Below are 27,738 nucleotides of genomic sequence, written 5' to 3'. Positions count from 1 at the left end.
GGTGTGAGCCACCGCGCCCTGACTGCATGTTGCTTTTTAAAAACAATGTATCATCCATCTATGCCAATAACTCCAGATCTGGCTTTCTTTTCTCTTTTTCTTTCTTTCTTTCTTTCTTCTTTCTTTTCTTTCTTTCCTTCTTTCCTTCTTTCCTTCCTTCCTTCTTTCCTTTCTTCCTTCCTTCTCTCTCTCTCTCTCTTTCCTTTCCTTTCTTTTTTGAGAAGGAGTCTCGCTTTGTCGCCCAGGTTGGAGTGCAGTGGCGCGATCTCGGCTTACTGCAAGCTTCGCCTCCCGGGTTCACGCCATTCTCCTGCCTCAGCCTCCCGAGTAGCTGAGACTACAGGCTCCCGCCACCACGCCCGGCTAATTTTTTGTATTTTTAGTAGAGACGGGGTTTCACCGTGTTAGCCAGGATGGTCTCGATTTCCTGACCTCGTGATCCGCCCGCCTCGGCCTCTCAAAGTGCTGGGATTACAGGCGTGAGCCACCGCGCCCTGCCTGGATCTGGCATTCTTTCTAATGGTTGCATTATGTTTCGAACTATGGCTGTCCTATGATTTATTCAACCATGTCCCTATCCGTGGATGATCGTGTTTCTAAAAAGCTAGTTTTTCAACCATTAGAGCGGCTCAAGGAGCTGCTAAACAGCACTGGGCGCATAGACTGGGTTTGACTAGACAGGATTAGCGAGGGGGAAAAAGACTAATTACAAGCAGTTGCGTACTCGAGATGCTCCCCTTAGCAAAAGCTGGGTGGACTGTCTGCAGCCAGACCTCCGGGCCTGGCGGCGGGCGCGGGAGGCAGAGGGCGGGGCTTTCCCACCGGGCTCCGTGCCCCGCCCTCCCCGCACCGCCTTCCACCTCCGGCCGCGCGGGGGCGCTCCCGGGCCGGCGCTGGCGCTTCCGCCGCCGCCCCGCCCACTCGGGCTCACCCCTCGTCCCGATTGGCTGCGTGACGGGAGCGCGCCGAGTCAGGGGGCGGGCCCGCGCCCGCTACAAAGCGGCGAAGGTCACGGCGCGAGGAGGCGCGCGCCGCCGCCCCGCGTCCCGCCTGCGGCCCGCGCCCCCGGCGTCGCCGCCTCTTGCCCGCCTGCCCGCCTACCCGCCTGCCCGCCTACCCGCCTACCCGCCTACCCGCCTGCCTGCCTGCCTGCCTGCCGGCCTGCCGTCCTTCCACGCGGAGAACCATGGAGGGAGTGAGCGCGCTGCTGGCCCGCTGCCCCACGGCCGGCCTGGCCGGCGGCCTGGGGGTCACGGCGTGCGCCGCGGCCGGCGTGTTGCTCTACCGGATCGCGCAGAGGTGAGTGCACGGCTCGGCCCCACGCGGCCTTCTGCGCCTCCCGCCAAGCCCGCCCCCGCGCCGCCCCGGCCCGCTGCCCCCCTCGGCCGGGACCCGGCCTGCCCGCGGGCGCGCGGAGACCCCCGGCGCGCGCCGCCGCCCCCCGAGACTGGGTTGGGACTGCAGTCGGGAAGCGGCTGCGGAGTCGAGTGGGGCGGCGGGGACGCCGGGAACGTGGGGTGCGGGCGAGAGCGCCGCGCGGGGGCCACAAACTTCCTCCGGGAACCGCGGGGGGCTGGAGCCGGTGCGCACGGGCCGCCCCTGCCCTCAGCCCCGTGCTGGGCCCCGGTGCACGGCGATGCTGGCGATCGCGGCTGGCGCTTGCTGCTCGGCATGTGACGTCCCGGGTGTTTTTCTACACGCCTCGCATCCGCGCGTTTCAGAGTCACAGCCCCTGCTTACGCTAGAGCAGCTGAGGGACAGGGAGGCTGAGTAAATTGCTGTTAATGAGAGGAATCATGGTTTGAGCCGATGGAACCTGCAGGGCAGATCCCTAGGCTGGGCTGCCTCCCAGAGGTGGGCAAGGCCTGAGATGCCTCCAAACAGTTCAAGACGAGCCGGGGCCACCCTCCTCCCTGCCCCGCTCACGGGCCATGCGGGCCCCCGGGTTCAGATCCGTCCTCTTTCATCAGCCTCCATCGCCAGGCATAAAAGCTTAGTGGCCTCTTGCTTCAGCAGAGCCTCGCAGATAGCTTACTGTTTCTCCACTTGATCCACCTTTCCAGAGGGCGGGGGGAAATTGGGGTTGTGAGAACATCCTACAAAGAGTGGATGGGTTTGCAGCTTCGGCAAGGGATGCAGTGAGCTCACACCCTTAGGTAAAAGGGGAGAAGGGACTTGCCCACTCAGCAGTAAGTGGCAGAGCTGGGGTTTGAACCCCGGTCGTCTGGCTGGTCTGTTTGTTCTTCCTTCACCCATACCGGTGCTGCTTCTCCTCCAGGGGGAAAACAGGGAAAAAGAAGTACAGGTGGTTGAATCACAGAGGCTTCCCAGAGGAGGGAGGCATGGGAGGGACATCAGCTGTGTCTGGAGGATGGGCCAGATGTGACTGAGGAGGGTAGCTGGGGATTGAGTGACCCCAGCCCAGGCGTCCCTGACAACCCAAGTCTCTCCATGTCGGTTTCTGCTGGATTTCTGGAAGCTGAGCATCTGCAGGACCAGCTTGTCCAAGCCGGTGGTTTTATACCCAGGGGACCAAGGTCCAGAGACCTCAGGTGATTTGCTCAGATTCCCAGAGCATGTTGTCAGCTGAGCTGGTCCAGTGCCCGGTGTTCTTCCTGGATGAAGCCTTCTCTCAGCTAACCCAGGATTGGGGGTGTTGCCTCAAGGATCAGAGCCTGGGCAAGGGGATAGTCTCCCAGCCACACAGCACCTCTGTTGTGTTTATTGAGACTGGACTTGGACTGGGTGGCTCACTGTGCCACACACTGCAGCTGTCCTCAGGGGTCCTGTCTCCCCTTCCTGCCCTGCTGGCCACAGCTCTCCATCTCCTGGAAACAAGAGTCTGGGGCCTTGGAGAGGTATTGGGCTAGCTGGTGCCAGGGGAACTAGGAGGGTGCCTGAAAGTCCTTTCACGCCCCTGACGACACCAGCGGGTCATGGTATGGCATTGAGACCCTTGCTGTTGATTGGGCCGAGAAGGGCCAGCCTTTCCCAGGATGCTTTAAGATGTCCTCATAGAGCACTGGGTTTCACCTGGAGGTCATAAATTGGCCACTGTCACGATTCAGAAGCCAGACCAACCTAGCAAAAGGTTGAGCCTTCCTCCGAGGAGGAGAGTGCTGTGACAGCGAGGAACCAAGCATTGACTCTGGCTGCAGTGTGGGTTTTGAATGACCCTCAGGAGGGCATCTAAGGAGAGCTGTTTTTGGAAGGCGACTTGGCTGGGTGGGTGTTTGCAGGCTCAGCACAGAGATGGACAGAGAGGAAGATGTAGAGGGAGCGGGCAGGTCAGCCCCACCTTGTGCTTTAGGACTGGCTGAGGTGCCTGGGAAGGAGGCTGCTTCTCTGAAGGACTGAGTCCTCCCACAGCTTCAGTCAGGGCCCGCCCTGGCTTCCCCACGCGTGGAGTCCTCTCGCTTCCGTGATTGTTACTGATGGGAGCAGCTGAGGGCTGTAAGCACAGCACACTGTCTCCTAGTGAAACTACCAGGGCGGGCCCTACTGTTCTCCCATTTTACAGATGAGGACACCAAAGCTTGGGGAGGTTGGGCTACCTGCTCCACATCACCCGGCTATTAAATGGCAGGGCCCTGCCTCGCACCAGAACTTCAGCTGTCAGCCCAGCTTCAACCTCCGGGTGCTCACGGAGCCCCTTGGCTGCTTCTCTGCACCCATGGGAAGCCACCACAGTCAGCACAGTTGGGGGACAGATGCCCAAGTTTCACTTCCCCGTGTCCAGGCCGTCGTGAAGGCTGTGGCTTCCTAGGCCTCCCTGTCCCCTGGACGCTGCTGCTCGGGTGCCTGTCCTCAGCCCTCTTCAAACGATGCCCAGGATCTGTGCTCTGCCAGCACATCCCTGCACACACCACCATCCCGCCTCCGGGGCTTTGTTGGTGTTTACTGGGATTGTCTCCTTTCTAGTGTTTGGGGACAAAGAGGATGCAGCCTCCCACAGGATATGCAGCAGAGCCTCATTCTGGAAGTCAGAGTCCCCTGTAATGGCCCTTCCCATTTCCAGGCTCCCCCCTCCCACTCACTCTCCTGCTGCTGCACGCTCTCCCTGAGCAACCGCCGCACCCCGGGCACACATTGGGTGGTCCCCTCCCTCTGCCGTCTGCCCCGCTGGTGAGCACAGCTGTGCTTCAGGGCGACCGCAGATGCCCCGCTTATTGGCCTCTGTCCTGTGGCATCTGTCACCAGCTGCCCTGGGAGGTCATCGTTCTTGTCTTGCTCATGTTTGCATCTCTGCCAGCCTGGCGTGGTGCTTGCTTAACTGATGGGATGTTCCGCTCGCACCAGGAGCGACCCTAGAATGGTGGATTGGGGCGTTTTCCATCCTGATGTTGGAGTTGCTGCTGTGGATTCAAGTATGTTTTGCTTGGAGACGGGCTGGAGGCCCTGGCAGTGCTAAGTTCTGAGTTGCATTTTGATGCTGCTGTCGCTGAAGCCCAGGAGGCCTCTTCTCTGGTCCTTCTGGTTGAATGAGACACGGTGTTACCCACTTAAGCAGGAAGTGCAGGTGAGGAGCTGCTTGGGAGGCTGGCTTCTGGCTCCCTGGCCCCTGAGGGAACCTGACTCTTACAGTCTTTCCAACTCCCCACTGGGGCCAGCACACAGTGTCCCAGGTCCCGAGCAATGTGCTAAGGCCCCTGTCTGAGGAGGTGATGATTTCCCAGGGCTGGGCAGAGACTCTGGGAGATGGCCAGCCTGCTACGACCACTGAGCTCCCCAGGGCAGGGACCAAGCCCCATTCAGTGCCCCCTCTAGCAGGTGCCCCCTACCTGGTGCTTTCCTAGGCTGAGGACCCAGTGCTGGGCTCGCACCTAGAACAGAGCCCCTCCCACCTGCAAGGAATAGTTAGGCATCCTGCAGGAGCTTTGTTTTAATACATGTCCATGCTCAGGGCTCTGGAGTGGTATCATCATTAAGGACACGTGCTCGTCTTGTTTTCCCTCAGTGTGTATGTTGGGCTTGTGGACGGGGCACATACAGAGCGTGCAGCTACTCTAGCTTTTTCTTAGGGACCCATCTCCCTCTGGGCTTCCTCAGGCTTCCCAGGGGTTCAGCATCGATCTAGCGGGAGCTGGGAGAGTGGCCTCCAGGCCCTTGTGTCCACCCATCCAATGGGACCCATAGGGCCAGCTGCTGTCCCCCCAGAGCTGGGACCGTTGTGGGCAGGGGGCAGCCCCTCCAGGCCCAAGCTCCTCTCTTTCTTATGTTGCAGGGACATTCTGTCATGTTACCTCAAACCTTGTCCACCAACTGTGGTTTGTCCCAGAGTCAAGTTAAGGACGGAGGTTGTTGGCTTGCAGAAGAGAAGTGGGCTGAGGGGTTTATCAGGGAAACTTGGGGGCTTCTCCCAGAGCAAAAACAGGGTCCAGCCTAGGCTGGCTCAGAAGAGATTGGCCCAGATGCTGCCTCAACAGGCCGGGCAGAGGCAAGCATAGGCCAGGGGCCAGGACTTCCCCCACCTGCATGGGGACCTTGTCCGAGCTGTGGGCAGTGTTTCACATGCGGTCATGTGTCTGACGCCGCCGTACTGGCACCTGGGGGACCTGCAATTCATGCCCAGCTCCCCATCGACCCCTGGCCTACCTGCCTCTTGGGACCTTTCAGGGCTCGCCCCCAAAGGCACTGTGGGAGAGGACCCCCTGGCAGGTAGGGCCCACCTGGCCAAAGTGGGTGGCAGCTGCTCCGGCCACGAGAGAGCCCACCCCCAACTCTAGCAGGGATTACCCAGGGCTGAGAGTGACAGGAGTTAGAGCTCCTGGCCCCAGGGACAAGGGCTAATCCCTTGCCTCCCCGCTGCTTCCAGGCCGCCTCATTCTAGATCAGTGGAGCCATTTCCCTAGCAACAGAGCTGGAGATTCAGAATGGAAACATGACTTCCTGGGGTGGGCGGGGCTTCATGGCAGGCGCCCTGGACAGAAGCCACAGCCCCTGCTCAGCTGTCATTGGTCCCCTAGGCAGGCTCAAGGGTTGACCTTCCTTTTCAAACAGGGTAAGAGAGCTGAGGGGCCCTCCGTGGGGATAGGAAGCCTGTCACCCAAAGGCAGTTGGTGCAGAGCCTTGTCCAGCACAGGGCTCTGGGGTAGGGGGTCACACAAGCAGGTCATCACCCATCAGGATACGCCCCCGTGCACAGTTACAAAGAAGCCTGTAAAACAGGTAGTAATTAGCACAGAGAAGTCCACGTGCTTAGTTGCCCCGGAGTGCTAGATGCGGGCACCACAGCAGAGCAGGTCTCCTCCACACGCCCCAGAGTGAGTCTCCTTCCCTGGCTGTTCGTGTAGTTGGCGCCCGGTGGCGCTGTCCTAATGCCGAGCACTGAGCACCTCCCTGCATTCTCCTGTAGGATCCTCACAGTGGCCTCTCCTGGGGCAGGGAGGACGCTCAGCAGCTCCCTTTGACAGGTGAGGGATGAGACTGCAGCCCTAGAAGGCAGAGCTGCTCTCCGAGGCGGTGCCTGTTGCCATGCTGCCTGCCCAGCTGGCTGGCTCCGTTTCGTCGCTGGTCCGCAGGCCTTGCCCGCTGTCTCCATGCTGTTGACAAGATGCAGTGGTCCTTGTCCTCTGTGAGGGCTTGGGCCTGTGCTGGGGCAGGGGGTGTGGGGTGAGAAGGGTGTGGGCCGAGGCTGCTGGGGGAGATCCCAGCTGCCCCCGTGGGCCCTGGGCCTTCCCCGCAGGGCCTGGTCCCATCTCCGCTTCTCTCCCAAGCCTCCCCACCCTCCATGTAACTTGGCTTTTTTGCGTACATACTCTAGGCCAGGCACTGTTAAGTGCGTCCCACGAGCAGTCCCTTGTGAGGGAGTTGCTTTTGTCCCCAGCTGACAGGTGATCACACATCTCCCTTCATATGCCCCTGGTCAGGAGAAGGGGGTAGAGGGGAGGGCCGGGCAGCAGCAGTGGTGTCAGAAGCGGGAGCCCTGCTTCCCAGGGCCCAGCCTCCCCCTCAGGCCCCTGCCCAGCCCGATGGGTTAGCGACAGAGCTGGCTCTTTGCAGAGCACAGCACCTTTCTGTCTTGTGTCACTGCATCCTTGCAGCATGCAGAAGCCGGGGGTGCTGTGGTTGTCCCCACTTCACAGATGTGGACACTGAGGCTGAGAGTACAGGAACTTCCCAGGGCTCCGTCTTCCTTTCTCTGAGCAGCGCCTCAGGATGAAAGGCCAGAGGGCATGCTCTCTGGTCCTGTGGATGGAGGGCCGTCTGTGCAGGGAGTGGCTGCCCACTCTGGCAGGGGCCCAAGTGGTGTCCTCGAGCTGGAGGTGGCCCCTGGGGGAGAGGTGGAGAGTCGGAGCAGCAAAGCCGGGGCCCCAGGACTCCCACAGCTGCTGCCTGTTACCCACATTGTTTCTGTATTTCCGGAACTGGGGGGGTTTTTTGGGCAGTGGCGGTCTCTGCCCACCCCTCCCCAGTCCCCCAGTGTCCCACAGCCAATGAGGTGGGTAGAGGGGGGCCCAGAGCATACATCCCCCAGTGTCTGGGCTGGGATTATCCTGAGGCCCCACCTGTCACCACACGTGTAGCCAGCGAGGGCCACTGTCCCCTCCACCAGAGAGGGTTGGCCCCAGGCTAGGCAGCTGTCACTTGCTCCCTCCCCTCAGCCTCCTTGGCTCTCACATCCTGGGACTCTCTTTCTGGAGCACAGGAGGCCCCTTTCAACCTGGAAGCTCCCTGGGGCGCACTCTTCCTGCAGCCCAGGATCAAGGACCTCGTGGGGGAGGAGTGGTCCTAGAACCTGGTCCCAGTCAGCCCTGTGGTTTGGCCAGCCCTGGCCCCTGTTGCGCTCCATGTGTGAGCCCCAGGCCACCAGGAGCTGGTGGCCCTGCGTCCCCATGTGGCCACACTGGAGCCTAGGGATCTGGTGAGGCTCCAGCTGGCCTCCTCCCCTTGAAGACTGAGAAGCCCAGGTTGGCCGTCGCCTCCCTGTCTGGTCCTCCTGGGTGGACGCAGCCACACCCAGTCTGCGTTCCTCTCCTTCAGAGCCCTTGTTCCTCCTGCTGTTCTGGGGCCAGTATCTCCAGCTTTGTGTTCCCAGATCCCAGATCCCACTCCCAGCACCCTTTTCCTGGTGGCCCTGGGGCAGGGCATGGAGGTCCCTCTCCAGCAGGTGCTGGGGTCTTCCAGGCCAACCCGCTCTTTCCTTGGTCCACAGGATGAAGCCAACGCACACGATGGTCAACTGCTGGTTCTGCAACCAGGATACTCTGGTGCCCTATGGGAACCGCAACTGCTGGGACTGTCCCCACTGCGAGCAGTACAACGGCTTCCAGGAGGTGTGGGTCGCAGGCAGGCGGACGGGTGGGCACGCGGGGGTGGGGATCTTGAGATTTGCACCTTGAGACCACCCTGTGTCCCTGCCCTGCCCTGGGGCTAGTGGACCCCATACCCTCATACCCTGTCCTCTCCAGGCCCTGAGCATGGTGTTTCGTGTACATTGTCTCACTCGATTCTCACCACTGCCCTGGCGCTGTCCCCTCACTTGAGGAGGAACCCGGCGCAGGGAGCCATGGCAGTTTGTCCAAGGTTATACCACTAAAAGTGGCAGATTTGGGGTTCACACCCAGGTCTTTCTGGCTCTGCATCTTATTCTCTGTACTATATCAAGGCTAGCAAACCTTTTCTGCAAAGGGCCAGATAGTATTTTAAGCTTTGGAAGCCATTTGGTCTCTGTCACAACTGCTAACCCTGCTGAACCACCGTAGATAATACAAGAGTGAATTAGCCTGGCTGTGTTCCAATAAAACTTGATTGCAGAAACAGGCAGCTCGTCCATGGGTCATAGTGTGCTGTCCCCTGGACTAGACCAGGGTTTGCAGACTGAGTTCTGAGAGGGTAGGGCTCTGAGGACAGATGCTGGCTAGAGGTGTGTGGGTGGGCGGCAGGCTGCGGGCCCTGCTCTGTGCTCAGGCTAGGTGGCTTCACTGGGCATCTGGGCCTTTGGGTTCCATGGAGGTGTCTTGAGAAGAAAAGCAGCTGCTGTTGTGTGCAGAAGAAAAAAAAGAATGGAGATGTTTGAGATCTACCATCACTTGCCTGGAGCGGGGCGGGCCCCCAGGGACATCACCAAGCCTGAGCCAGCTGGGAAGGCCTGCCTACCTCGAGTCCCACCTCTCTCCCGCAGAACGGGGACTACAACAAGCCGATCCCCGCCCAGTACTTGGAGCACCTGAACCATGTGGTGAGCAGCGCGCCCAGCCTGCGCGACCCTTCGCAGCCGCAGCAGTGGGTGAGCAGCCAAGTCCTGCTGTGTAAGAGGTGCAACCACCACCAGACTACCAAGATCAAGCAGCTGGCCGCCTTCGCTCCCCGCGAGGAGGTGAGGCCGGGTTGGGAAGGCAGGGGTCCTGGCTGGGGCCAGGGATGCTTAGGGCAGCCAGGGGACAGGCATGTGCAGGGTGCTGGCTCTGGTCCTCTGGCTCTGCTCTGCTAGACAGCGGCTTTTCTGTTCTGAGTGCCCAAAGGGGCCCCCTCATCCTGGCCACTGCCAGCACATTCCAGGATGTGTTAGTTCTTCCGACCCCGTTGGAGCTGAGCTGCTTCTCCCCATGTCTTTAAGTCACTGCTATCTGGGTTCTAAGCCTAGGAACACCGTGGAAACCTCAGCACCTGCCAGTCCAGAGAAATTTGTCCCTGGGCAGTGGGAGGAAGGGACCTTGGGTTCCAGGTGGGGCCCTGTTAGACCCACTCTGTCCTGTTTCTCTGAATCAGCCTTGCCTGCTGGTGGCTCCGCAGTCTGCTGTGGGGTTGGTGGAGGATGCCACTGGCTTCTGGGAGGAGGAGGAAGCTAAACATTGCTGAGAGGCTTGGCATTAGGAGCTGGGCTGAGCTGGGAGCCTCGCCTTGCCTGTGCCCTCCGTGGAGTCCAAGAGCCTTGCTTACTGGCTGCTCCTTCCAGCCCTTGGCCAGCCCAGGGGGTCCTGTCACCTCAAGAGGCAGGTCCCAGCTGGGGCCCAGAGACACTGGCTTTCCTGGGGTCCAGCCTGGGAGGGAGGGAGAACAGAGGTGAACTCAGGCCAAGGCAGGGATGGGGAACCTGCGGGAAGGGGAAGGCAGGGGTGACTTGGCAGCCAGGCAGCTTTTTGGCATGCTTGGTCCCAGCAAGGGACCACACTTGTGACCCTCCCAGCCCTGCAGGCCAAAATGTTTGCTTCCTCAGAAACAGGGAGGGAGAGCTGCAGAGCTGCACGTCTAAGGGCTGGGAGGGAGGGGACTTGTCTTCTGGGCCATTTCAGAAGCCGAAAGAAACCTTCACCTGCCACAAAGTGAAAGAGACAGGCCTGGCCAGGGGCTCTCTAGCGTTCAAGAGGAAGGGCAGGCACCACAGTCTAGGTTGTCCATCTGCCCCACTCCAGGCAGTGTCAGCCCGCAGCCACCTTCCCCCATGTTCACCCACCTTCTTGGAGCTCTGCGTCTGGGGAGCAGACCCTGAGCTCCTGGCCTGCGGGTGCGTCTCTGGAGCGACAGAACCTTGTTAGTGTCCCCATCACTTGTGGGCCCTGCCCTGGATTGGCTCTAACTCCCGGTAGCCCACATGGCTGTACACAGTGGGCATTTGTCCTGTTGGGCAGAGGGGAAGCAGGTTCAGAGTGGGGTTGACTTGCCCCTGGTCATCCCCTAGTAAGTGGCAGGTCAAGATGGAGGCAGCTTGGCCACCCCTGCAGACGCCGAGCCTGTTCCCTCTACCCCACAGGGCAGGTATGACGAGGAGGTCGAGGTGTACCGGCATCACCTGGAGCAGATGTACAAGCTGTGCCGGCCGTGCCAAGCGGCTGTGGAGTACTACATCAAGCACCAGAACCGCCAGCTGCGCGCCCTGCTGCTCAGCCACCAGTTCAAGCGCCGGGAGGCCGACCAGACCCACACGCAGGTGAGAGGTGGCGTCCACAGGGTGGGGGTGGGGGTGTTGAGTTTGTTCAGGAGACCCTCCCAGGAGGCTGGGCCCCAGTGACCAGAGGGTAGCTCTTCAGAGCTGAGCCCCTTTATTTTTATTTTATTTTATTTTATTTTTGAGATAAAGTTTTGCTGGGATTACAGGCATGTACCACCACGCCTGGCTAATTTTGTATTTTTAGTAGAAACGGGGTTTCTCCGTGGTGGTCAGGCTGGTCTCGAACTCCCGATCTCTGGTGATCCGCCTGCCTTGGCCTCCCAAAGTGCTGGGATTACAGGTGTGAGCCACTGCACCCGTCCTTTTTTTTTTTTTTTTTTTTAAACAGAGTCTTGCTCTGTCACCCAGGCTGGAGTGCAGTGGCAAGATCTCGGCTCACTATAACCTTGCCTCCCAGGTTCAAGTGATTGTCCCGTCTCAGCCTCCCGAGTAGCTGGGATTACAGGCACCCGCCATCATGCCCAGCTAATTTTTATATTTTTGTAGAGATGGGGTTTCACCATGTTGGCCAGACTTGTCTTGAACTCCTGACCTCAGGTGATCCTCCCACCTCGGCCTCCCAAAGTGCTGGGATTACAGGCGTGAGCCGCCACGCCCAGCCTTTTATTTATTTTTAAATTTTATTTTTTGAGACAGAGTTTCACACTGTCACCCAGGCTGGAGTGAAGTGGCGTGATCTCGGCTCACTGCAACTTCCTCCTCCTGGGTTCAAGCAATTCTCCTGCCTCAGCCTCCTAAGTAGCTGGGATTACAGGCACACGTCACCACAGCCGATTAATATTTGTATTTTAGTAGAGACGAGGTTTCACCCTGTTGCTCAGGTTGGTCTTGAACTGTTGAACTCCTGACATCAAATGATCCACCTGCCTTGGCCTCCCAAAGTGCTGGGATTACAGGCGTGAGCCACCACACCCAGCCTTCAAATAACTGTTTCCATCATTTTGTCAGGTTCTCACCAAAAATTCCTATTGTGAGGTTTTTTTTTTTTTTTTTTTTTTTTGAGACAGAGTCTCACTCTGTCACCCAGACTGGAGTGCAGTGGCGCGATGTCGGCTCACTGTAAGCTCCGCCTCCCGGATTCACGCCATTCTTCTGCCTCAGCCTCCCGAGTAGCTGGGACTACAGGCGCCTGGCTAATTTTTTGTATTTTTAGTAGAGACGGGTTTTCACCGTGGTCTCAATCTCCTGACCTCATGATCCACCCGCCTCGGCCTCCCAAAGTGCTGATATTACAGGCGTGAGCCACTGCGCCTGGCCCCTATTGTGATTTTAATTGGAACTGACATAAATGGACAGATAACTGTGGCAAAAGTTAACCTTAAAAGTACAGTAGTAAGTTATTCAGACCAAGAACAAGGCAGTCAGAATGAGAACCAAAGGCCGCAGGAGAGGGTCCACCTAGTGCCTTGCTGTGCAGACGTGTAGCAGGGCAGAGGTGGCATGGCTGTGTCCCAGCCACAGACTGGAAACCACATATCACCAGACCCAAGTCACATCTAGAGACACAAAGGGGTGGATAGGAGTTTCTTTGTAGGGGTAGATGTTACTACTTAACCTCCTTGCTACCATATCAGGTTTTTTAAACAACCAGAATATTCTGTCAACTGAGTACTATGATAAAAATTAGTTTTAGCCAGACGGGCTTGGGCTCAAACCCTGGAGCCACTGCATACCAGGTGTGGGCTTTCTACGTGGCCCTGTGCAAGTTTCTCAGCTTCCCTGAGTGTGGTTTCCACAGCTGTAAATGGGTCCAGGGCTTAGGAGTGTACCACCAAGGCTGCTAGGAGGGCAAATGCAAGTGCCAGGAAAGTGCTGAGAAACAGGAGGGCCACCCCTAAAACCCATGCTCAGATAAGTACATAACAAACGCGTGGTGATACCAGTCACTCTCCCGGGACACCCACCCTGTCTGATGACATGAAGGGGCCTGGGGAGCAGGGTAGGGAGGTGGCCCCATGGGCATGTTGCTTCCCCAGAGTAAAGGGGCTCAACTTGGCTGGGCATGGTGGCTCACACCTGTAATCCCAGCACTTTGGGAGGCCGAGGCTGGTGGATCACCTGTGGTCAGGAGTTCAAGACCAGACTGGCCAACATGGTAAAACCCCATCTCTACAAAAAAAAAATACAAAAATTAGCTGGGTGTGGTGGTGGGCGCCTGTAATCCCAGCTACTGCGGAGACTGGGGCAGGAGAATCACTTGAACCCAGGAGGAAGAGGTTGCAGTGAGCCAAAATAAGGTCACTACAATATGGAAAGTCTTCTTTAAAAGGAGAGAGTGGTAGAGCAGCACTCCTCCCCACCCAGAAGTGAGGCGGGCCAGTGGAACCGAGTGGTGAGTTTTTGAACCAAGCCCAGGATGTGTGGGAACATGGGTCTGGCCGGAACCCTGCACAGAGTGGCACTGGTGATGGCTGGGGGTGGCTCTGTGGCCATCTCACTAACCTGTCTCTCTTCCTCCTTTGCAGAACTTCTCCTCTGCCGTGAAGTCCCCAGTCCAGGTCATCCTGCTCCGTGCCCTCGCCTTCCTGGCCTGCGCCTTCCTACTGACCACCGCACTGTATGGGGCCAGCGGACACTTCGCCCCAGGCACCACTGTGCCCCTGGCCCTGCCACCTGGTGGCAATGGCTCAGCCACACCTGACAATGGCACTGCCCCTGGGGCCGAGGGCTGGCGGCAGCTGCTGAGCCTGCTCCCCGAGCACATGGCGGAGAAGCTGTGTGAGGCCTGGGCCTTTGGGCAGAGCCACCAGACGGGCGTCGTGGCACTGGGCCTGCTCACCTGCCTGCTGGCAATGCTGCTGGCTGGCCGCATCAGGTGTGCATGGGGCCAGGGCCAGGAATTGGCGGGCGGGGGACTGTGTGCTGGATTACTGTCTAGGGCGGGGGCCAAGAGACCCCATTGGGTGCACAGCCCTAGGCTGAACTCCACCATGTTACTGGTACAAGGCTTGGTCCCAGGGGCTGGGAGTCGTAGGTGAGGTGAGGCTGCACAGCAGACGCCCTCTGAGCCAGCTCCATGCACACGTGCTGTGAGCTGGGCCTGGTTGTCTCCTCTCTCCTCCTCGGGCTCTGTCAAGTCAGGATGACGATAACCACCTGCCTCCTGGGTTGTGAGGGCTCACGTGGGAGGCTCTGGGGTTCCCTGAGTAGGAGCGTGTCCTGTGAGTGCTGTGTCCCCGTTGCCCCTGCTCACCGACTCAGAGGAATTTTCCTTAGCCCTGTTACAGGCTGGAACTTACAGGCTGGGGAGAAACACTGACCCACCTGCTCGGAGCCGGGTAGCGTGTGAGTGTGAGGCGATTCCGAGCCCACGCTCTCTCCTGGCTCTGGACTCTCTGAGCAGGGCCAGATATAGACAGGGGAGGCAGGAAGGAAGGTGTGGACCCAGGAGGTCTTGTCCCCTGGGATGACCCTGCTGCTTCCCTTTCAGGCTCCGGAGGATCGACGCCTTCTGCACCTGCCTGTGGGCCCTGCTGCTGGGGCTGCACCTGGCTGAGCAGCACCTGCAGGCCACCTCGCCCAGCTGGCTGGACACGCTCAAGTTCAGCACCACATCTTTGTGCTGCCTGGTTGGCTTCACGGCGGCTGTGGCCACAAGGAAGGCGACGGGCCCGCGGAGGTTCCGGCCCCGAAGGTCAGAGAAGCAGCCATGACTGCGGGGGGAGGACACGCGGATGCTCAGGCCCAGGCTTTGCCAGGTCCGAAGCGGGCTCCTCTCTGTCCTGCCTCTTTTCACCTGCTCATGCCCTCCCACCCCCACCATACAGCCCCAGGTCCTGGCCCAGTCCTTCCACTGCCTCGAAGAGTCAGTCTGCCCTGCCTTTTCCTTTCCGGCACCACCAGCCCTCCCCGAGTGCCCTGTGGCCACTCACCACTGCTGCCACCTCTCTGGCCAATGGCCCTTTCACTGGCCTGGTGACTGGAATGTGGGCAGCACCCACACAGGCTCTGACCCGTGGCTTCCTGCTGGCAGCTCCAGGCACCCCCCTCTCACCACGCCGTTTCCTGGTTCTGACACTGTTGGGTGAGGGGCCTGGTCCTGCTGTCTTCCCCTCTGAGCTCCTGCACAGGGGTGGGGACAGTGGCTGCAGGCTGGGCCCCTGGCGTGCCCTGACCGTGCAGCAGAGTGAGGCTGGGGCAGCACAGAGCCCCCGCCTCACCCCTGAGGAGCACCTGTGGTCTGTCTCCTTGGTCCTGCTTGTGGCTGGACCGGCCCTGCAGGAGGTGGTGGAGCCGTGAAGGGGGCGGAGCTGCAGCTCTGTCTGCTGCTTGGCCTCCTGCTCCGAGACCCTCCCGAGTCCCCGGGAATGGAGAGTGTAGTTCTTGGGCCCAGCCTGGCCTTTGCCATGAGTTTGGGGAGCGAGACCCCACCTGAGATGGGCAGCAGGAGCCTGTGCTGACCTTGGGGAATCTGAGCTTTTCCAAGGGTAAGGGGCCCAGGGTATGCAGGCCTTCAGTGACATCAGGTCGTTGTCATCCTGTCCTTCCCTGACCTGTCACGAGCCTCCCCAGGTGCTTGCTCACCATGGCCCAGCGCCACTCTGCCCTCCGACTCAGGTGAGGGGGCAGCCCACAGACCTGCTCCTCAGTAGCAGGGCCTGGCCAAGCCCCTGCTGTTCCCAGCCTCAGTTTACCATCTATGAAATGAGGTGGACCCCTCTCCAGAGCCCTTGGGTGCCAGCTCAGTGGGTGTGGGGATCACATGAGGTGGCTCATGAGGACACACTCTGGAAGTCGAGGAGCTGCCACATGCAGAGGAAGTTCCCGGCCTGGGGGCTTTATCCAGTGGTCCCAGTCGAGAGTGGCCCGAGGCCATCCCCGACCGGGCATGTTCCCTCTGGCTGCCCACTCCCTTGGGGCCCGCGTGTCCTGCCACTCGCCACTCAGCACGAGTTCACCTTCCAGATGTGGCCCGGGTGTGCCAGCTCCTCTCCTGTGCGTTGGAACCCAGGGGAGGCAAGAGCAGATCACAGGTGCATGAGGGTTACACCCGCCACCTGGGTCTGCCGGGATGGGTTGGAGGGGCGGGTGCCAGGCCTCACTGCTGTGAATCTGCCACGCCTGGGGGTCCTAGAGGCTGCCCCACCCCAGCGATTGGGTAGCAGCTCACATACTACCCAGCTTCACGAGTGAGGAGCCCAGGTGCGTCGGGAGACCCTCGGGGGCTTCTGTGACCTCTGTGCCTGATGACCTGTGTGGCTTCAGACAAGGCCCCAGCCTTACTGGGCTCAGCTTGTTGTTCTGTGTGGAGCGTGAGGTGAGAAAACCCCTCTGAAAAGATGTGGTCAGGGCCACGCTTCCCACTGGTTCTGCAGTGAGGAGTGGGGGCGGGTGAGCCCAAGCGGCCCCCAGTGGTGTCTACCTGAGGGACAGGGAACCGCCTGCCTGTCCACTCACGCCACCCCCCAGCCCACAAAGAGCCCGTCTGAGAGAAGGACGTGGCGGAGCCAGGACGGGAAAGCATCCTGTCGGCTGGCCATGCTGTTGCTTGCGTCTCGAATCTTCGGTTCTCGAGGAAGTGTTGACAGTGTGATGCTAATTTCTGCTTTTCTTGGCATTGGGTAGAAGCAGGACATCTGTGTGTATGTGTGTATTTAAATTAGATTATTTATAATAACCAGAGCCAGCCCTCGTGCTGGCCAGGATCCTCCTGCCGAGCTGATGTCACTCCTGCCCTCTGCTGGGGTCCAGAAAGACATCTCAGGAGGTAGCTCTCAGCAGAGTGAGGATTCCTGCCTTTTTTAGAGTTTTGTGTGACTTTTTAAATTATCCATGTGTCCCTTAAAGTTTCACTACGTGGAGAAAATTCCAGCACCTTCAAGTGTTGTGGCAACAGCTGAGAGAGTGCAGGCACCACTGTGTTGTGGCTTGTTGACCGGGAATGTGTCACCCCTGCCAGGGAACTCTTCTCCTCGCAGGGGACTTGGGATGGCCATCAGACCTTCTAGGGTCCTAGGTTACGGGTGACCGTCCCTGAGACATAAGCGAGGTAGATTCAGCCATCCTCACCCTCAGACTTGAGGTCCCCACCCAGGCCAAGTAGGCCCCCCGTACCCCTTGCCTGGGAGCAAACCGCCAGGACGCAGCCTCCACGCCGCACCTGCCGCACCCCGCCCTGCCCAGGAAGGAACGCGTGACCTTTCTGTCTGTGACTGTTGCTGAGTCTCTGTTTCGTGTCGTAGAATTGTGGATAATTGTCTAGTGACCCTGTCATCACTGTAACCATCGCGCCTGGCCTAGATGTCGTGTTTTGGATGCTGTGTTTTCAATAAATGCCTCTGGGGCCCTGCTTTTACCCGCTGGCGTCAGGTGCCGCGTCTTTCTTCTTTTTTCTTTCTTTCAGAAGGCCTCTGTGCCAGGGCTGGGGTGGGCGGCTGTGTTTGGGGTACAGACATGTCCACAGGAATCAGGTTTGAGAGCCAGTGACAATGACACCGGCTGGCTCAGGGCCCGGCTCGCCTCGCTCGCCTTTGCTGGATCATATTTTTTCCGTCTTAATAAACTGCTGCTTAAAACGTGGTCTCTCTCCTTCCACTCCTGATGTGGGCTGGGATTGGGTCGGAGAAGACCAGACGTCTCCCCTTGGTGTCAGATGAGCGTATCCGCACCGGCACTCCCCAGAGCCAGCATCCAGGCCTGATCCTGGCCTCTTAGTCCCTCTCTGAGATGTGGTTTGAGGGTACAGGGCAGTCGGCGGGGGGTCTCTCACCAAAGGAAATGTCAGCACCTTTGGAGTTCTCCAGGGCCCAACAGATTGGGCTCCTTTAGCTGGCGGAGGCTCGCTGGGGCCCCTGTACGGAGCCCAGCCCCTCATGCCCAGCCCCATGAGCGATTTTCGAGGTCTTGCTCATTGAGTGATGTTCCCACATATCACAGTGAGGGAGTCAAACTGCGAAGGAACTCCCCACAGCACCATCTTCAGTGGCACCAAACTGGGAACAACAGCACCTGTGCCAGGTGGCCAGGAGATTCAGGTTTTAAGCACTGAGGCAGCCCCGGGTGGTGTGAGCAGGAGCTGGGAAGAGTGGGGACGCACTGGCAAGACCCAGCCACTCCTGCTGGAGCCCAGCCTTCGGGGCCAGGAGCTGCGCGGCCCAGCTGACCACCTCATACCCACAGCCCACTAGGACCCTCCTTTCATGCATCCCCCAACAGTACTTGCAGGTCACTGGGGGACCTGGTCACCCTTGACTGACTCTTGGCTATGTCTGTGCTGTCAGGCAGGGTGGGCACAGGAAGCCCAGCGCAGAGCCCTGCCCCACAGACTGCCTCCCATGGAGGGTCATGCCCCAAGGTCCCAGCTACACCTTCACTGCCCCTGCCTAAAGGTGCCCTCAGGGTCATTCACTGAAGTCACTGCGCTGTCCCACCAAATGGAATCCGAATTCTAACATGACGACACGAACTCTCATCTTCTGTGTAGAGGTGGATCCTTCCCTGGAGTCTTGGGGCAAGCAGCGGGCGCTGGGCCTGGGAATCACAGGTCAGTGGGCGGAACAAGGATGTGTCCAGTCCGGCTGACCAGGCCCTTCCCCAGGGTCCCCAGCTCAGCTCCTGCCTTGATGCCCACATTCACCAAACGTGGCCTCGGCTTTAGTTCCGAAGTCCAGGTGGCCTCCTGGCACCTTGGAAGGCATTAGAAAGGTTACATGATTCTCCGGGAAGTCAACAGCTGGCCCCACATTTTCCTTATAAAACTTTTTTAGAGGGAAAGTAGCTGGGAGGTTGGTGGCGTGCGGCTTGGCTAGCGATCCCCAAGCATTCAGTCGTGCTGGGCACAGGTCCCTTAGGCAGCCCCCGGCTCCTGCAGGGCGTGGGCCAGCCTGCCTGCTCACCAGCACGTTGTCCACTGGGCTCATTTGTCCTTTGGCACCGAGGTAAGGCTGGACCCCCGGAGCTCCGTCCAGATGGTGGACTAATGTATTAACTGCCTCTGTCCCTCTCTTCCCTCTGTAATTGGGTGCCTTAATCAGAAGCATGGTTGACATTCTGGTGTGGGGCCATCGGGTCCTGTTGTGTGATTTGTACCATCTCGAGTTAAAGAGACACTGTCACCTTCTGTCTTTCGGGCAGCCTTGCAGTCGTGGATGGGTCTCTTCTAAGTTCAGTTTTGGCGTTGTCCCGTGAGAGCCTCTTCTAGGGGATTCCAAGGCCTGGCTGCCCCCCAGTTCTGCTCTACCAGGAACTTCAGAGGAGTTTCCAGAGTGCAAGGCCAGAGAGCAGGAGGCAGCCTCCTAAGAGCAGAGCTATGGGAGGACTTCCAAGAATCACACCTGGGAACAGAGGGTGCCCAGAGCCGTGCTGGGTCCTGACTTCCGGTGATCCAGGCCCGTCTGGGAGATGAGCCAGGGTGCCCCTGAGCCCGGCTGCTGTGTGGGAAGGCTCGGCACAGAATAAGAAGTGGCAAGGAGTCCAAGACCATTAACCTTCATTGAGTGCCTGGCACGGGGCTGGGCATTTTTGCTTCAAGGCAAAAGGGTTGGCATGAGGTTGGCAAAGGCGACAGTGTCACTTTAATGCCGAGACTCGTAGTGGAGATAGTTTGCTGTAAGCCAAGGGGATAGGAGGGGGCATGCGGGGAGGGCCGGGTCTTGCTGGCACCTCCCAGCCACCCGCTCCTAATGGCGTGAATGTGGTTGGATTGCTCTTCTGCTTTAACTAACGCACGCCTCCTCTGGGACCCCAGCTGAGGCCCCCACCTTGCACTGTGGGAGAGGGGTGGGACCCACTGCAAGGCTGCCTCCAGGACCTCACGCTGACCCTCTTCTTGTCCCGTGCCTGACGGGCCCTTGCAGGTTCTTCCCTGGAGACTCTGCCGGCCTTTTCCCCACCAGCCCCAGCTTGGCCATCCCTCACCCGAGTGTCGGAGGCTCTCCAGCGTCTCTGTTCATCCCCAGTCCGCCCAGCTTCCTGCCCCTCACCAACCAGCAGCTCTTCCGGTCTCCTCGACGGGCCTCACCCTCCTCATTGCCCAGCCGCCTCAGCCGGGCCCTCTCTCTGGGAACCATACCCTCTCTGACTCGAGCAGGTAAGGGGTGCCCAGGCATTGGCAGACAGGGCTGGGGGCAGCTGGGACAGAACTGTGGATGGGTACATAGCGTAGGGAGGGCCAGGAGTGGTTAGTGTTCCTGCTACAGAGACAGGCAGCACAGAGCTTTGAGCCTCAGTTCCCCCCAAAGAAATGGGGCTAGCTAGGAATAGGAGGCTCATGCCTTTAATCCCAGCACTTTGGGAGGCCAAGGTGGGAGGATGGCTTGAGGCCAGGAGTTCAAGACCAGCCTGGGCAACACAGGGAGACGCTGTCTCTACAAAAAAGTTGTTTTAATTAACTGGGCATGGTGGCGTGCACCTATAGTCCCAGCTATTTAGGCTGAGGTGGGAGGATCGGTTGAACCCAGGAGTTGGAAGCTGCAGTGAGCTATGATCACACCACTGCATTCCACCATGGGCGACAGAGCAAGACCCTGTCTCAAAAAAAATAAAAATAAAGTGCCCAGAATTGCCATATCATCTGGGAGCCCCAGCACGGCCCCTTAGGCCCAGCTGTGGTGACATGACCTTGGGTAAATGTGTGCACCGTGCTGTGCCCTAATCTTTTCCTCTAAAATTGCAACATGCCCCTCAGCAAAGGGAGCCACTGTAGTTATTCTAGGGGAGGAGATGCTGATAACAGCCAAGTCCCCTCTCTCATGCGGTTAGAGGGCAGGCCATTTTGCACACACGCCAAGATTTATATTAGGATGCTTTTGCTTTTCCCCTAAGCCAGAGATACCCCCCTATTTTCAGGGCACCCCAGCCTGGTGGCACTTGAATGGAACTTGGGGTGGGAGGTGCCAGAAGCAGCCCTGCCCTGGGCCTGAGCACTCTGAGTAAACTCTGCGCACTGACCAAGGTGGCAGAGCTCAGGGACTTCTGTTTCAAGCCCCTTGGGAGGGGAGCGTGGCAATCCCAGGGCCAGTTCAGGCCTCCAAGGCAGGGCCTCCCGCCCACAGAGAAGAACAGGCAATCTCCCTGTTGAGGCTCAAGGCAGGGACACAGTAGCGACCTGTCTGAGGTGGCAGCAGAGGTCTTGGGGCGCAAGCTTGTCTTGGAGTGTCCAGTGACAGATGGGACCCCAGTCTCCATTGCCAGAGTGGGTTGGGGGGAGGAGCCTGGTCTGCATCGCCAGAGGGTGGGTCTGGGGCAGGAGTTCCTGCAGGGCTTTGGCTCATGTATTCAGAGACCCGCTGGACCGGGCTCAGGCGCCGTGGCCAGAATCCAGCTTGCTGTCTCCCTGTCTGTCCTCAATCCGCTTCTCTGCCACACGCCTCATCCCTGTGTCCTGCAGCCCATGCCCAGCAGGAAGACGGCCTCTCCCAGCATCCATAGAATGGGTTCTAGAAGGACCCTGGTTGGCATGCTGGGTTCTTGTGGCCACCCTTATCCAGCCTATCCCCTGGCCTGGTGAGGGGAGGGTTATCTGCATGCTGCAGCAGACCCTTCAGAGCCCACAGGTGGCAACCGGACATGAGGCACTCCCCGGGTCCCACATTCAGCTCTCAGCCAGCCACTTGGAATTGGGGCCCCTGCCCTTGGGATACATGCACCTGATTTAGGAAAAGGCAGCGTGGTTGGTGATCCCTGGGGTCGAGAGCACAGGCAGTTGGGATCTGCAGTTATTGGAGAAAGTGGGACTAGATGGGTGGAAAAGCAGGCCCTTGTGTGGGAAGAAGAAGGGCATGGAACGAGGAATGGACAATATGCCCAGTGCTGACTCTTCTCACCACCTGCTGTGAGCCTCAGTTTCTTTTTTTTTTTTTTTTTTTTTTTTTTTGTGAGACAGAGTCTCGCTCTGTCGCCCAGGCTGGAGTGCAGTGGCGCCATCTCAGCTCCCTGCAACTTCCGCCTCCCGGGTTCAAGTGATTCTCCTGCCTCAGCCTCCTGGATAGCTGGGACTACAGGCACCTGCCACCATGCCCAGCTAATTTTTTGTATTTTCAGTAGAGACGGGGTTTCACCGTATTAGCCAGGATGGTCTCAATCTCCTGAACTCGTGATCTGATCTGCCTACCTCAGCCTCCCAAAGTGCTGGGATTACAGGCGTGAGCCACCGCACCCAGCCCGAGCCTCAGTTTCTTTATCTGCAAAAAGGGAACGTGCCCAGCACCCCTCAGATGGCAGTCCAAGGGATCCATGAGCACCTGTGTTTTCATGAAAGCACATTTGTAAAGAGCAAAGGCTGGATTGGGATTTTGGCAGAGCATTTGTGGGGGCCTCTGCACGTCATCCACAGGCCTGATGTGTCGCCCGCTTCTCTCTGTCTCCAGACTCAGGCTATCTGTTCAGCGGTAGCCGCCCACCATCTCAGGTGTCTCGATCTGGAGAGTTTCCTGTTTCAGGTGAGGAGGACAGAGAGCTAAGAGGGGGACGGGGCAGCATGAGGCCCGGGCGTTCCAGAGCACGGTGGTTTGTGTGAGCTTTGGGGTCAGAGACCCCAAGTGTGTGTTCACATCTCAGCCCTGGGCAAGTGACCTACACACCTGTGCCTCAGTTTCCTCTTGTGTGAAATGGGAATGACAGTCACTAGGGTCAGAGGGTACCATGCTGCTCTGCCGTCCTCAATGGCAGTCACAGCTGGAGCTGGTGCACCAGGTGCCAGCTGGCAGCAAGGCCTCGAGTGAGCTGGCCTTGTACCTCCAGGGTTTGCTGCTATCTGGCCTTGCTCTCAGCTGATGGTGTCCGGGGCTTTGGATGGAAATCAAGGGCAGGAGGCCATGGCTGAGGCTCCGGGATCCCTCCCCTCCCTCAGGTGCCTGGTAGAGGGCAGCCCTCTCCTCCTTCAGCTTTGCGGCAGGACTTCCCCCGTCCCCAGTCTCTGCACCTTTCTTGTCTTCCCGGGTTAATAGAAGAAAGCCCCCAGAAATGAAATAGCGCATCATAGCGTTGCAGTGACAGGAGCCCACATTCACATCATCTTCCTCCCTCCCTCCAGATTACTTCTCTCTGCTGTCGGGGAGCTGCCCCTCCTCCCCACTCCCTTCCCCAGCGCCTTCTGTGGCCGGCTCGGTGGCCTCCAGCTCCGGCTCTCTGCGCCACCGTAGGCCCCTCATCAGCCCTGCCCGGCTCAACCTGAAGGGACAGAAGCTGCTGCTGTTCCCGTCACCCCCTGGAGAGGCCCCCACCACGCCCAGCAGCTCCGATGAGCACTCGCCTCACAACGGCAGCCTCTTCACCATGGAGCCGCCCCAGGTTCCCCGGAAGCCACCCCTGCAGGACATGAAGCACGCCCTGGGTACGGCCTTCTGACCTCCCCGAGGGGCCATGGGAGGGCCTCTGCTGCCAAGAGGCCTGGCTGTACGGCGGTGGGGGGGGCTCATCCTTGCTCTGACTCCAGCGTGCGCCTTCCCACCCTGGAGCTCTAGGCACCCCATTCCGGCTCTGGTGACTCGAACCCTCTGGGACATTGACCTCTAACGGCTGATTTCAGTTTCTCCTTTTGCAGTTGACCTTCAGGGTCCTCTGTTCCTTGGAACTGATCGAAAACACATCACGCATTGCCAGGTGCGTGTGGCCACAGATAGTTTCACTCAAATGGTGCTGTACTGCAAAGCATTTAAAATTTTTAAAGTTAGCCCCCAACCTCGAAAACCTACAACTTTCAACTTTCACATGAATTTGTAGATTTCCTTTTTTTTTTTTTTTGAGATGGAGTCTCACTCTGTCGCCCAGGCTGGAGTGCAGTGGCGTGATCTTGGCTCACTGCAACCTCCTCCTCCAGGGTTCAAGAGATTCTCCTGCCTCAGCCTCCCAAGTAGCTGGGACTACAGGTGCGCACCACTATGCCTGGCTAATTTTTGTATTTTTAGTAGAGACGGGATTTCACTATGTTTCCCAGGCTGGTCTTGAACTCCTGATCTCAAGTGACCCACCCATCTTGGCTTCCCAAAGTGCTGGGATCACAGGCATGGGCCACTGTGCCCAGCCTCGAATGTTTAGATTTCCCATGTCTCTTACGATGTCAGAGATCTGGTCACCTTGGGCCTGAATACTGGCAGACAGAGGTGGCAGGACAGTTGAGCAAGGACCTGGCCCCCCACTGTCCAGGGTGGATGAGCGGCTTGGGACAGGCTGGATCACCACTTCTGACAACTGTCCTTAGAGTGGAAGTGCAGCTGCCCCATGTCTGTCCCTGGAGGGAGCCGTGAGCGCCACTGAGATGCACACCCTTCTCTCTGCAGACCTGAGATCCAAGCTGGAAAGAGGCAGCGCCTGCAGCAACCGCTCCATCAAGAAAGAGGACGACTCTTCCCAGTCATCTACCTGTGTGGTGGATACCACCACCAGGGGCTGCTCGGAGGAGGCCGCCACCTGGAGAGGTCTGCACCCTGAGGTGCGGGAGGGGAGGGGAGTGGGCACACATCCGAAGCCACCATCTCCCCCTGGTAGGTCCAGAGCGCTGACAGAAAGAATCTTCCAGGACATTGCAGTCCCTGAGTGGCTGACAAGTAACCCACCCGGCGCCTCTGAATCCAGGGTCAGGGACTCAGCAGATGGCACTCCCACCCTCGGGATTTGGGCCCAGATCTGCACTATTCCAGTAGCTTCTGGCCCCAGGCAGCTATTTAAATTAACTGAATTAAAATTAAATAAAGTTTGAAATGTAGTTCTTGAGCTGCACTAGCGACATTTCAAGTGCTCAGTAGGCACCTGTGGCCCGTGGCTGCCATTTGGGACACATACTGAAGGCTGCCATCCTGGCCAGAAGTGCCCAGAGAGCCTGGGTGCGCTGGGACCACGTCACGCTGGGGCTGCAGCCTGCCCCGGGTGCCGAGCTGCCTGGCTCAGATCCCAGGTTCTCTGCTCACTAACCCTGGGGCTCAGGGGCAAGAGACCAGATCTGTGGTCCACATCGTCACTCCCCGGCTGGGGAGGAGGGGGTGCGTGTTGAGGGAGATGGACAGATCAGCAAGCAGGGCTTTTCCTGGGCAGGTCATTTTGCACTGACTCTCAAAACCAGTGCTGCCCCAGGCTGGAGGGTGGCCCAGCAGCTTGGAGGCCTTGTTGAGAACGCAGGCTGCGGCATGCGGCAGGTGGACCTGGGTTGGCTGCTTATTCCCTTGGAGGCCTGGACGGGGTGTTCCTGTTCCCAGCCCCCATGACCTCATCTGTAAAGTGGCCATTGTGGTCACTGCCTCATCGCCCAGGTCCCAGCTCATGACAGCCCAGCCCACAGCCTTCCTGGTGGCTCAGGGTTAGGAAAAACTGTACCTTCAGGGAGGCAGGGATGGGGGGTCTTTCCTGCTAGGGAAGCCTTTGGCCAAGAGAAGAATTGGGGGTGAGCCTCACCAGTCTCGGGGAGAACCCTGGGCAGAGCCTTGAGCTCCCCACAAACTGCATGCTCTAGGGGGCTGCTCAGCTGCACAGCAACCCCACCCGCACACACATGTTCTGACCGGGTCTGTGCTTTGCAGGTCGTTTTGGCCCTTCCCTGGTCCGGGGCCTCCTGGCCGTGAGCTTGGCCGCCAACGCCCTCTTCACCTCGGCGTTTCTATACCAGAGCCTGCGCTGACCCACCATTGGAGCCCCTCGGAGGGGAGCAACCCGGTGCCTGCTGCTTCACCACTGCCGGCCTCAGGACCCTCCCTGGAGGGGCTGCCACCTCTGCCCTCGTCTCCAGGGCCTTGACCTCACTGGACTGTGACTGTCCTCAGGACACCTGCCCCTCCTCACCTAACAGACTGCAGGGCTGAGCGTGTGTCTGAGGTCACACTCTCTGCCCGCCCACCTCCTTGGCTGACATCGGTTGTGTTTGGTGCTGACACTCTGATCCCGAAGCCAGGGAGCCCCAAGGGGCTGCATGACCCTGGGGTGCCCCACACGGTTCAGCCCTGCCTGGCAGGGACGCCAGTACTACTGTAACTGCAGCAGGAGCTGCCCGGCCTGCCTTCCGGCCCCACGCCCACAGGCGTGGTCACATCTTTGTACTGTACTCCCCTGTCCCACCTGGGGCGACCTCAGAGCCCCACTAAGCTGAAGGCCCCTTGGGGGAGGGGGAAGCATGGTCCTTATCATCTGCCCTGTCTTGCCCCTTCCTGTGGAGTGGGCAGAAGGGCGCCCGGGATCCTCAGAGCTCCCAGGTCTGAGCAGCCAAAGGCCCAGCTGGGCCTCCAGGACCAGCGCGAGCCCCTGCCCCACCGTCCCCTGCTAGATGCGCCCCACTTTGTGATCTCTGATGACCTTTCTGGAAGCAGCCCCATTACCCTGAGAATGTGGAGAGCCCTGGCCCACCTCGCCCTGTGTTTCCAGGCCTGCATGTCTGGTCCTTCAGCTGCGCATGGAACTGCAGGGCAGGCTGGCGGGGGGCCTTCAGATCTCAGATGAGACTGCACCCCTTCGCCCACCCTACCGGGCACCTGCCTCCCTTCAGCCCCTGAGAACCCCATCTTCCGCTGGTTCTCCTGCCCGCTCCCCTGCTGGGGCTCCTTCCTGGCACTGAGGAGGGGCCTCCCGATGCTGTGAGGCAGCGGGGAGGGACTGTGCGCCCGTGGCTATCAGAGCTCCTCCGCTGTCCCGCCCTGGGCCTCGGACACAGGCCTGGGGCAGTGTGTGTCTGATGGTCATGTGCTGGTGCCAGCTGGGGAGGAATCAGCTGTCTCCGTGGATTCTGAGACTCACTGTGGAGCGGGAAGAAGGGTCTTCACTCTGCCATTCAGGGATAAAGTTTAATTTTATTTTTCTACACATTTTGCCAGGTCAGGCATTTTGCTAATAAGCAGGATGCCCCCAACTCTCCCTGCCATGGAGGATTCATTTTTTTAAGCTTTGGGTGCTTTTTTAATACTTTTTTTTTTTAATGTGGGGAAGGAGCTTGCTCTGACGTCACCCTCCTCTCCCCGACTCCTGTCCTGAGAGCTGCGGATGCTGCCTCCTGCCCTGCCCCCCCCGAAACGTGAGGAACAGGGGCCCCAGGACAGCATCCGGACTTTTGAGTCCAGCTGCCAGCAATGGTTTCAACTCGGAGGCAGCGCCTCTCGGTCCCCATTTCTGTATAGCAGGCGTGTGTGTGTCGAGGTTTTTTATTTTTTGCTTAACCAAACTCCATTCCCAGATGCACTTCGTCTCTGGCTCTGAGGGCACTCCCTCCTCTCAGCCGGGCAGCCTGGCCTCTCCTGCCCAGACCTGCGGTCCCAGCATCCCCCAGAACCAGGGGACAGGCCCAGCGGGAGGGGGTTTTATGTTTTGTTTCAAACAGAAAACACAACCTTATTTTTCTTTGCAAAAGCAAAAAAGGAAACCAAAAAAGTTACAGCCTTTGAATGATGCCTGCTGGCTGTCTATTCGTTTGCTTGGGCAGCTCGGGCCCTCCAGGTAGGGCAGGGTCCCTGCTAAGGGGGCTCTCATCCACTTTCTCTTTCCTCTTCAATGGGGGGCTCTGGAGTGGGGGGCTCTGGGGTTGGGGTGGCCACAATGTGACCTGACAGTGTCCCTGGAGGGGCTTAGGGATTTGGACAGGAGACTCGCTGCCTGGCTGAGCCTGGGCCGGAAGGACACCCCAGAGTTTGCTGCGCAGACAGGAAGGGTGTCCAGGCAGGAAGCGCTCAGCTCAGCTCTTCAGAAAAGCCTGAGCCCACCAGTCATCCCTGACCGTCCTTGCCCCTGGCTGCAGGGACCAGGCTCAGGTTGTGAAAAAGACCTTGTCTTCCTCAGACAGGGCTTGGAGCTGCTGCACGGCTCCATGCTGAGGCAGCGGGGATGGGGAATGGCCAGGGTGTCACAGCACAAGCTCTGGGGTCACCTTTCTGGTGAGTGGGATCTGCATTTCTGTTGGCTTCAGTTTGATACGGGAGTAACAGGATGGCCATCCAGGG

General features: G+C 59.0%; 1 protein-coding gene across 3 annotated transcripts; it reads left to right on the top strand.

Annotated features, from left to right (window-relative positions):
- The first annotated feature begins 973 nt into the window (after positions 1 to 973).
- On the top strand, positions 974 to 27,187 carry TMEM201 (transmembrane protein 201). Of its 3 annotated transcripts, none has more exons than XM_054440471.2 (11): positions 974 to 1,299; positions 8,156 to 8,276; positions 9,125 to 9,319; positions 10,694 to 10,870; positions 13,357 to 13,706; positions 14,322 to 14,525; positions 19,687 to 19,919; positions 22,198 to 22,269; positions 22,863 to 23,162; positions 24,109 to 24,246; positions 25,342 to 27,187. In XM_054440471.2, the coding sequence occupies exons 1-11, from the start codon at positions 1,187 to 1,189 to the stop codon at positions 25,437 to 25,439; spliced, it is 2,001 nt and encodes a 666-aa protein (XP_054296446.1). In that variant the 5' UTR covers positions 974 to 1,186; the 3' UTR covers positions 25,440 to 27,187. The 3 variants fall into 3 exon arrangements, with proteins under 3 accessions (XP_054296446.1, XP_054296457.1, XP_063515808.1); XM_054440482.2 differs by having other exon boundaries at positions 987 to 1,299; positions 24,109 to 24,260; XM_063659738.1 differs by lacking the exon at positions 25,342 to 27,187 and adding an exon at positions 23,373 to 23,431 and having other exon boundaries at positions 988 to 1,299; positions 24,109 to 24,231.
- The last annotated feature ends 551 nt before the right edge of the window (positions 27,188 to 27,738 follow it).

This window comes from Pongo pygmaeus, chromosome 1, assembly GCF_028885625.2.
Source record: "Pongo pygmaeus isolate AG05252 chromosome 1, NHGRI_mPonPyg2-v2.0_pri, whole genome shotgun sequence".
NCBI lineage: Eukaryota > Metazoa > Chordata > Mammalia > Primates > Hominidae > Pongo > Pongo pygmaeus.
Note: the sequence above shows the minus strand (reverse complement) of the source record. Positions and strands in the feature narration are given on the sequence as shown.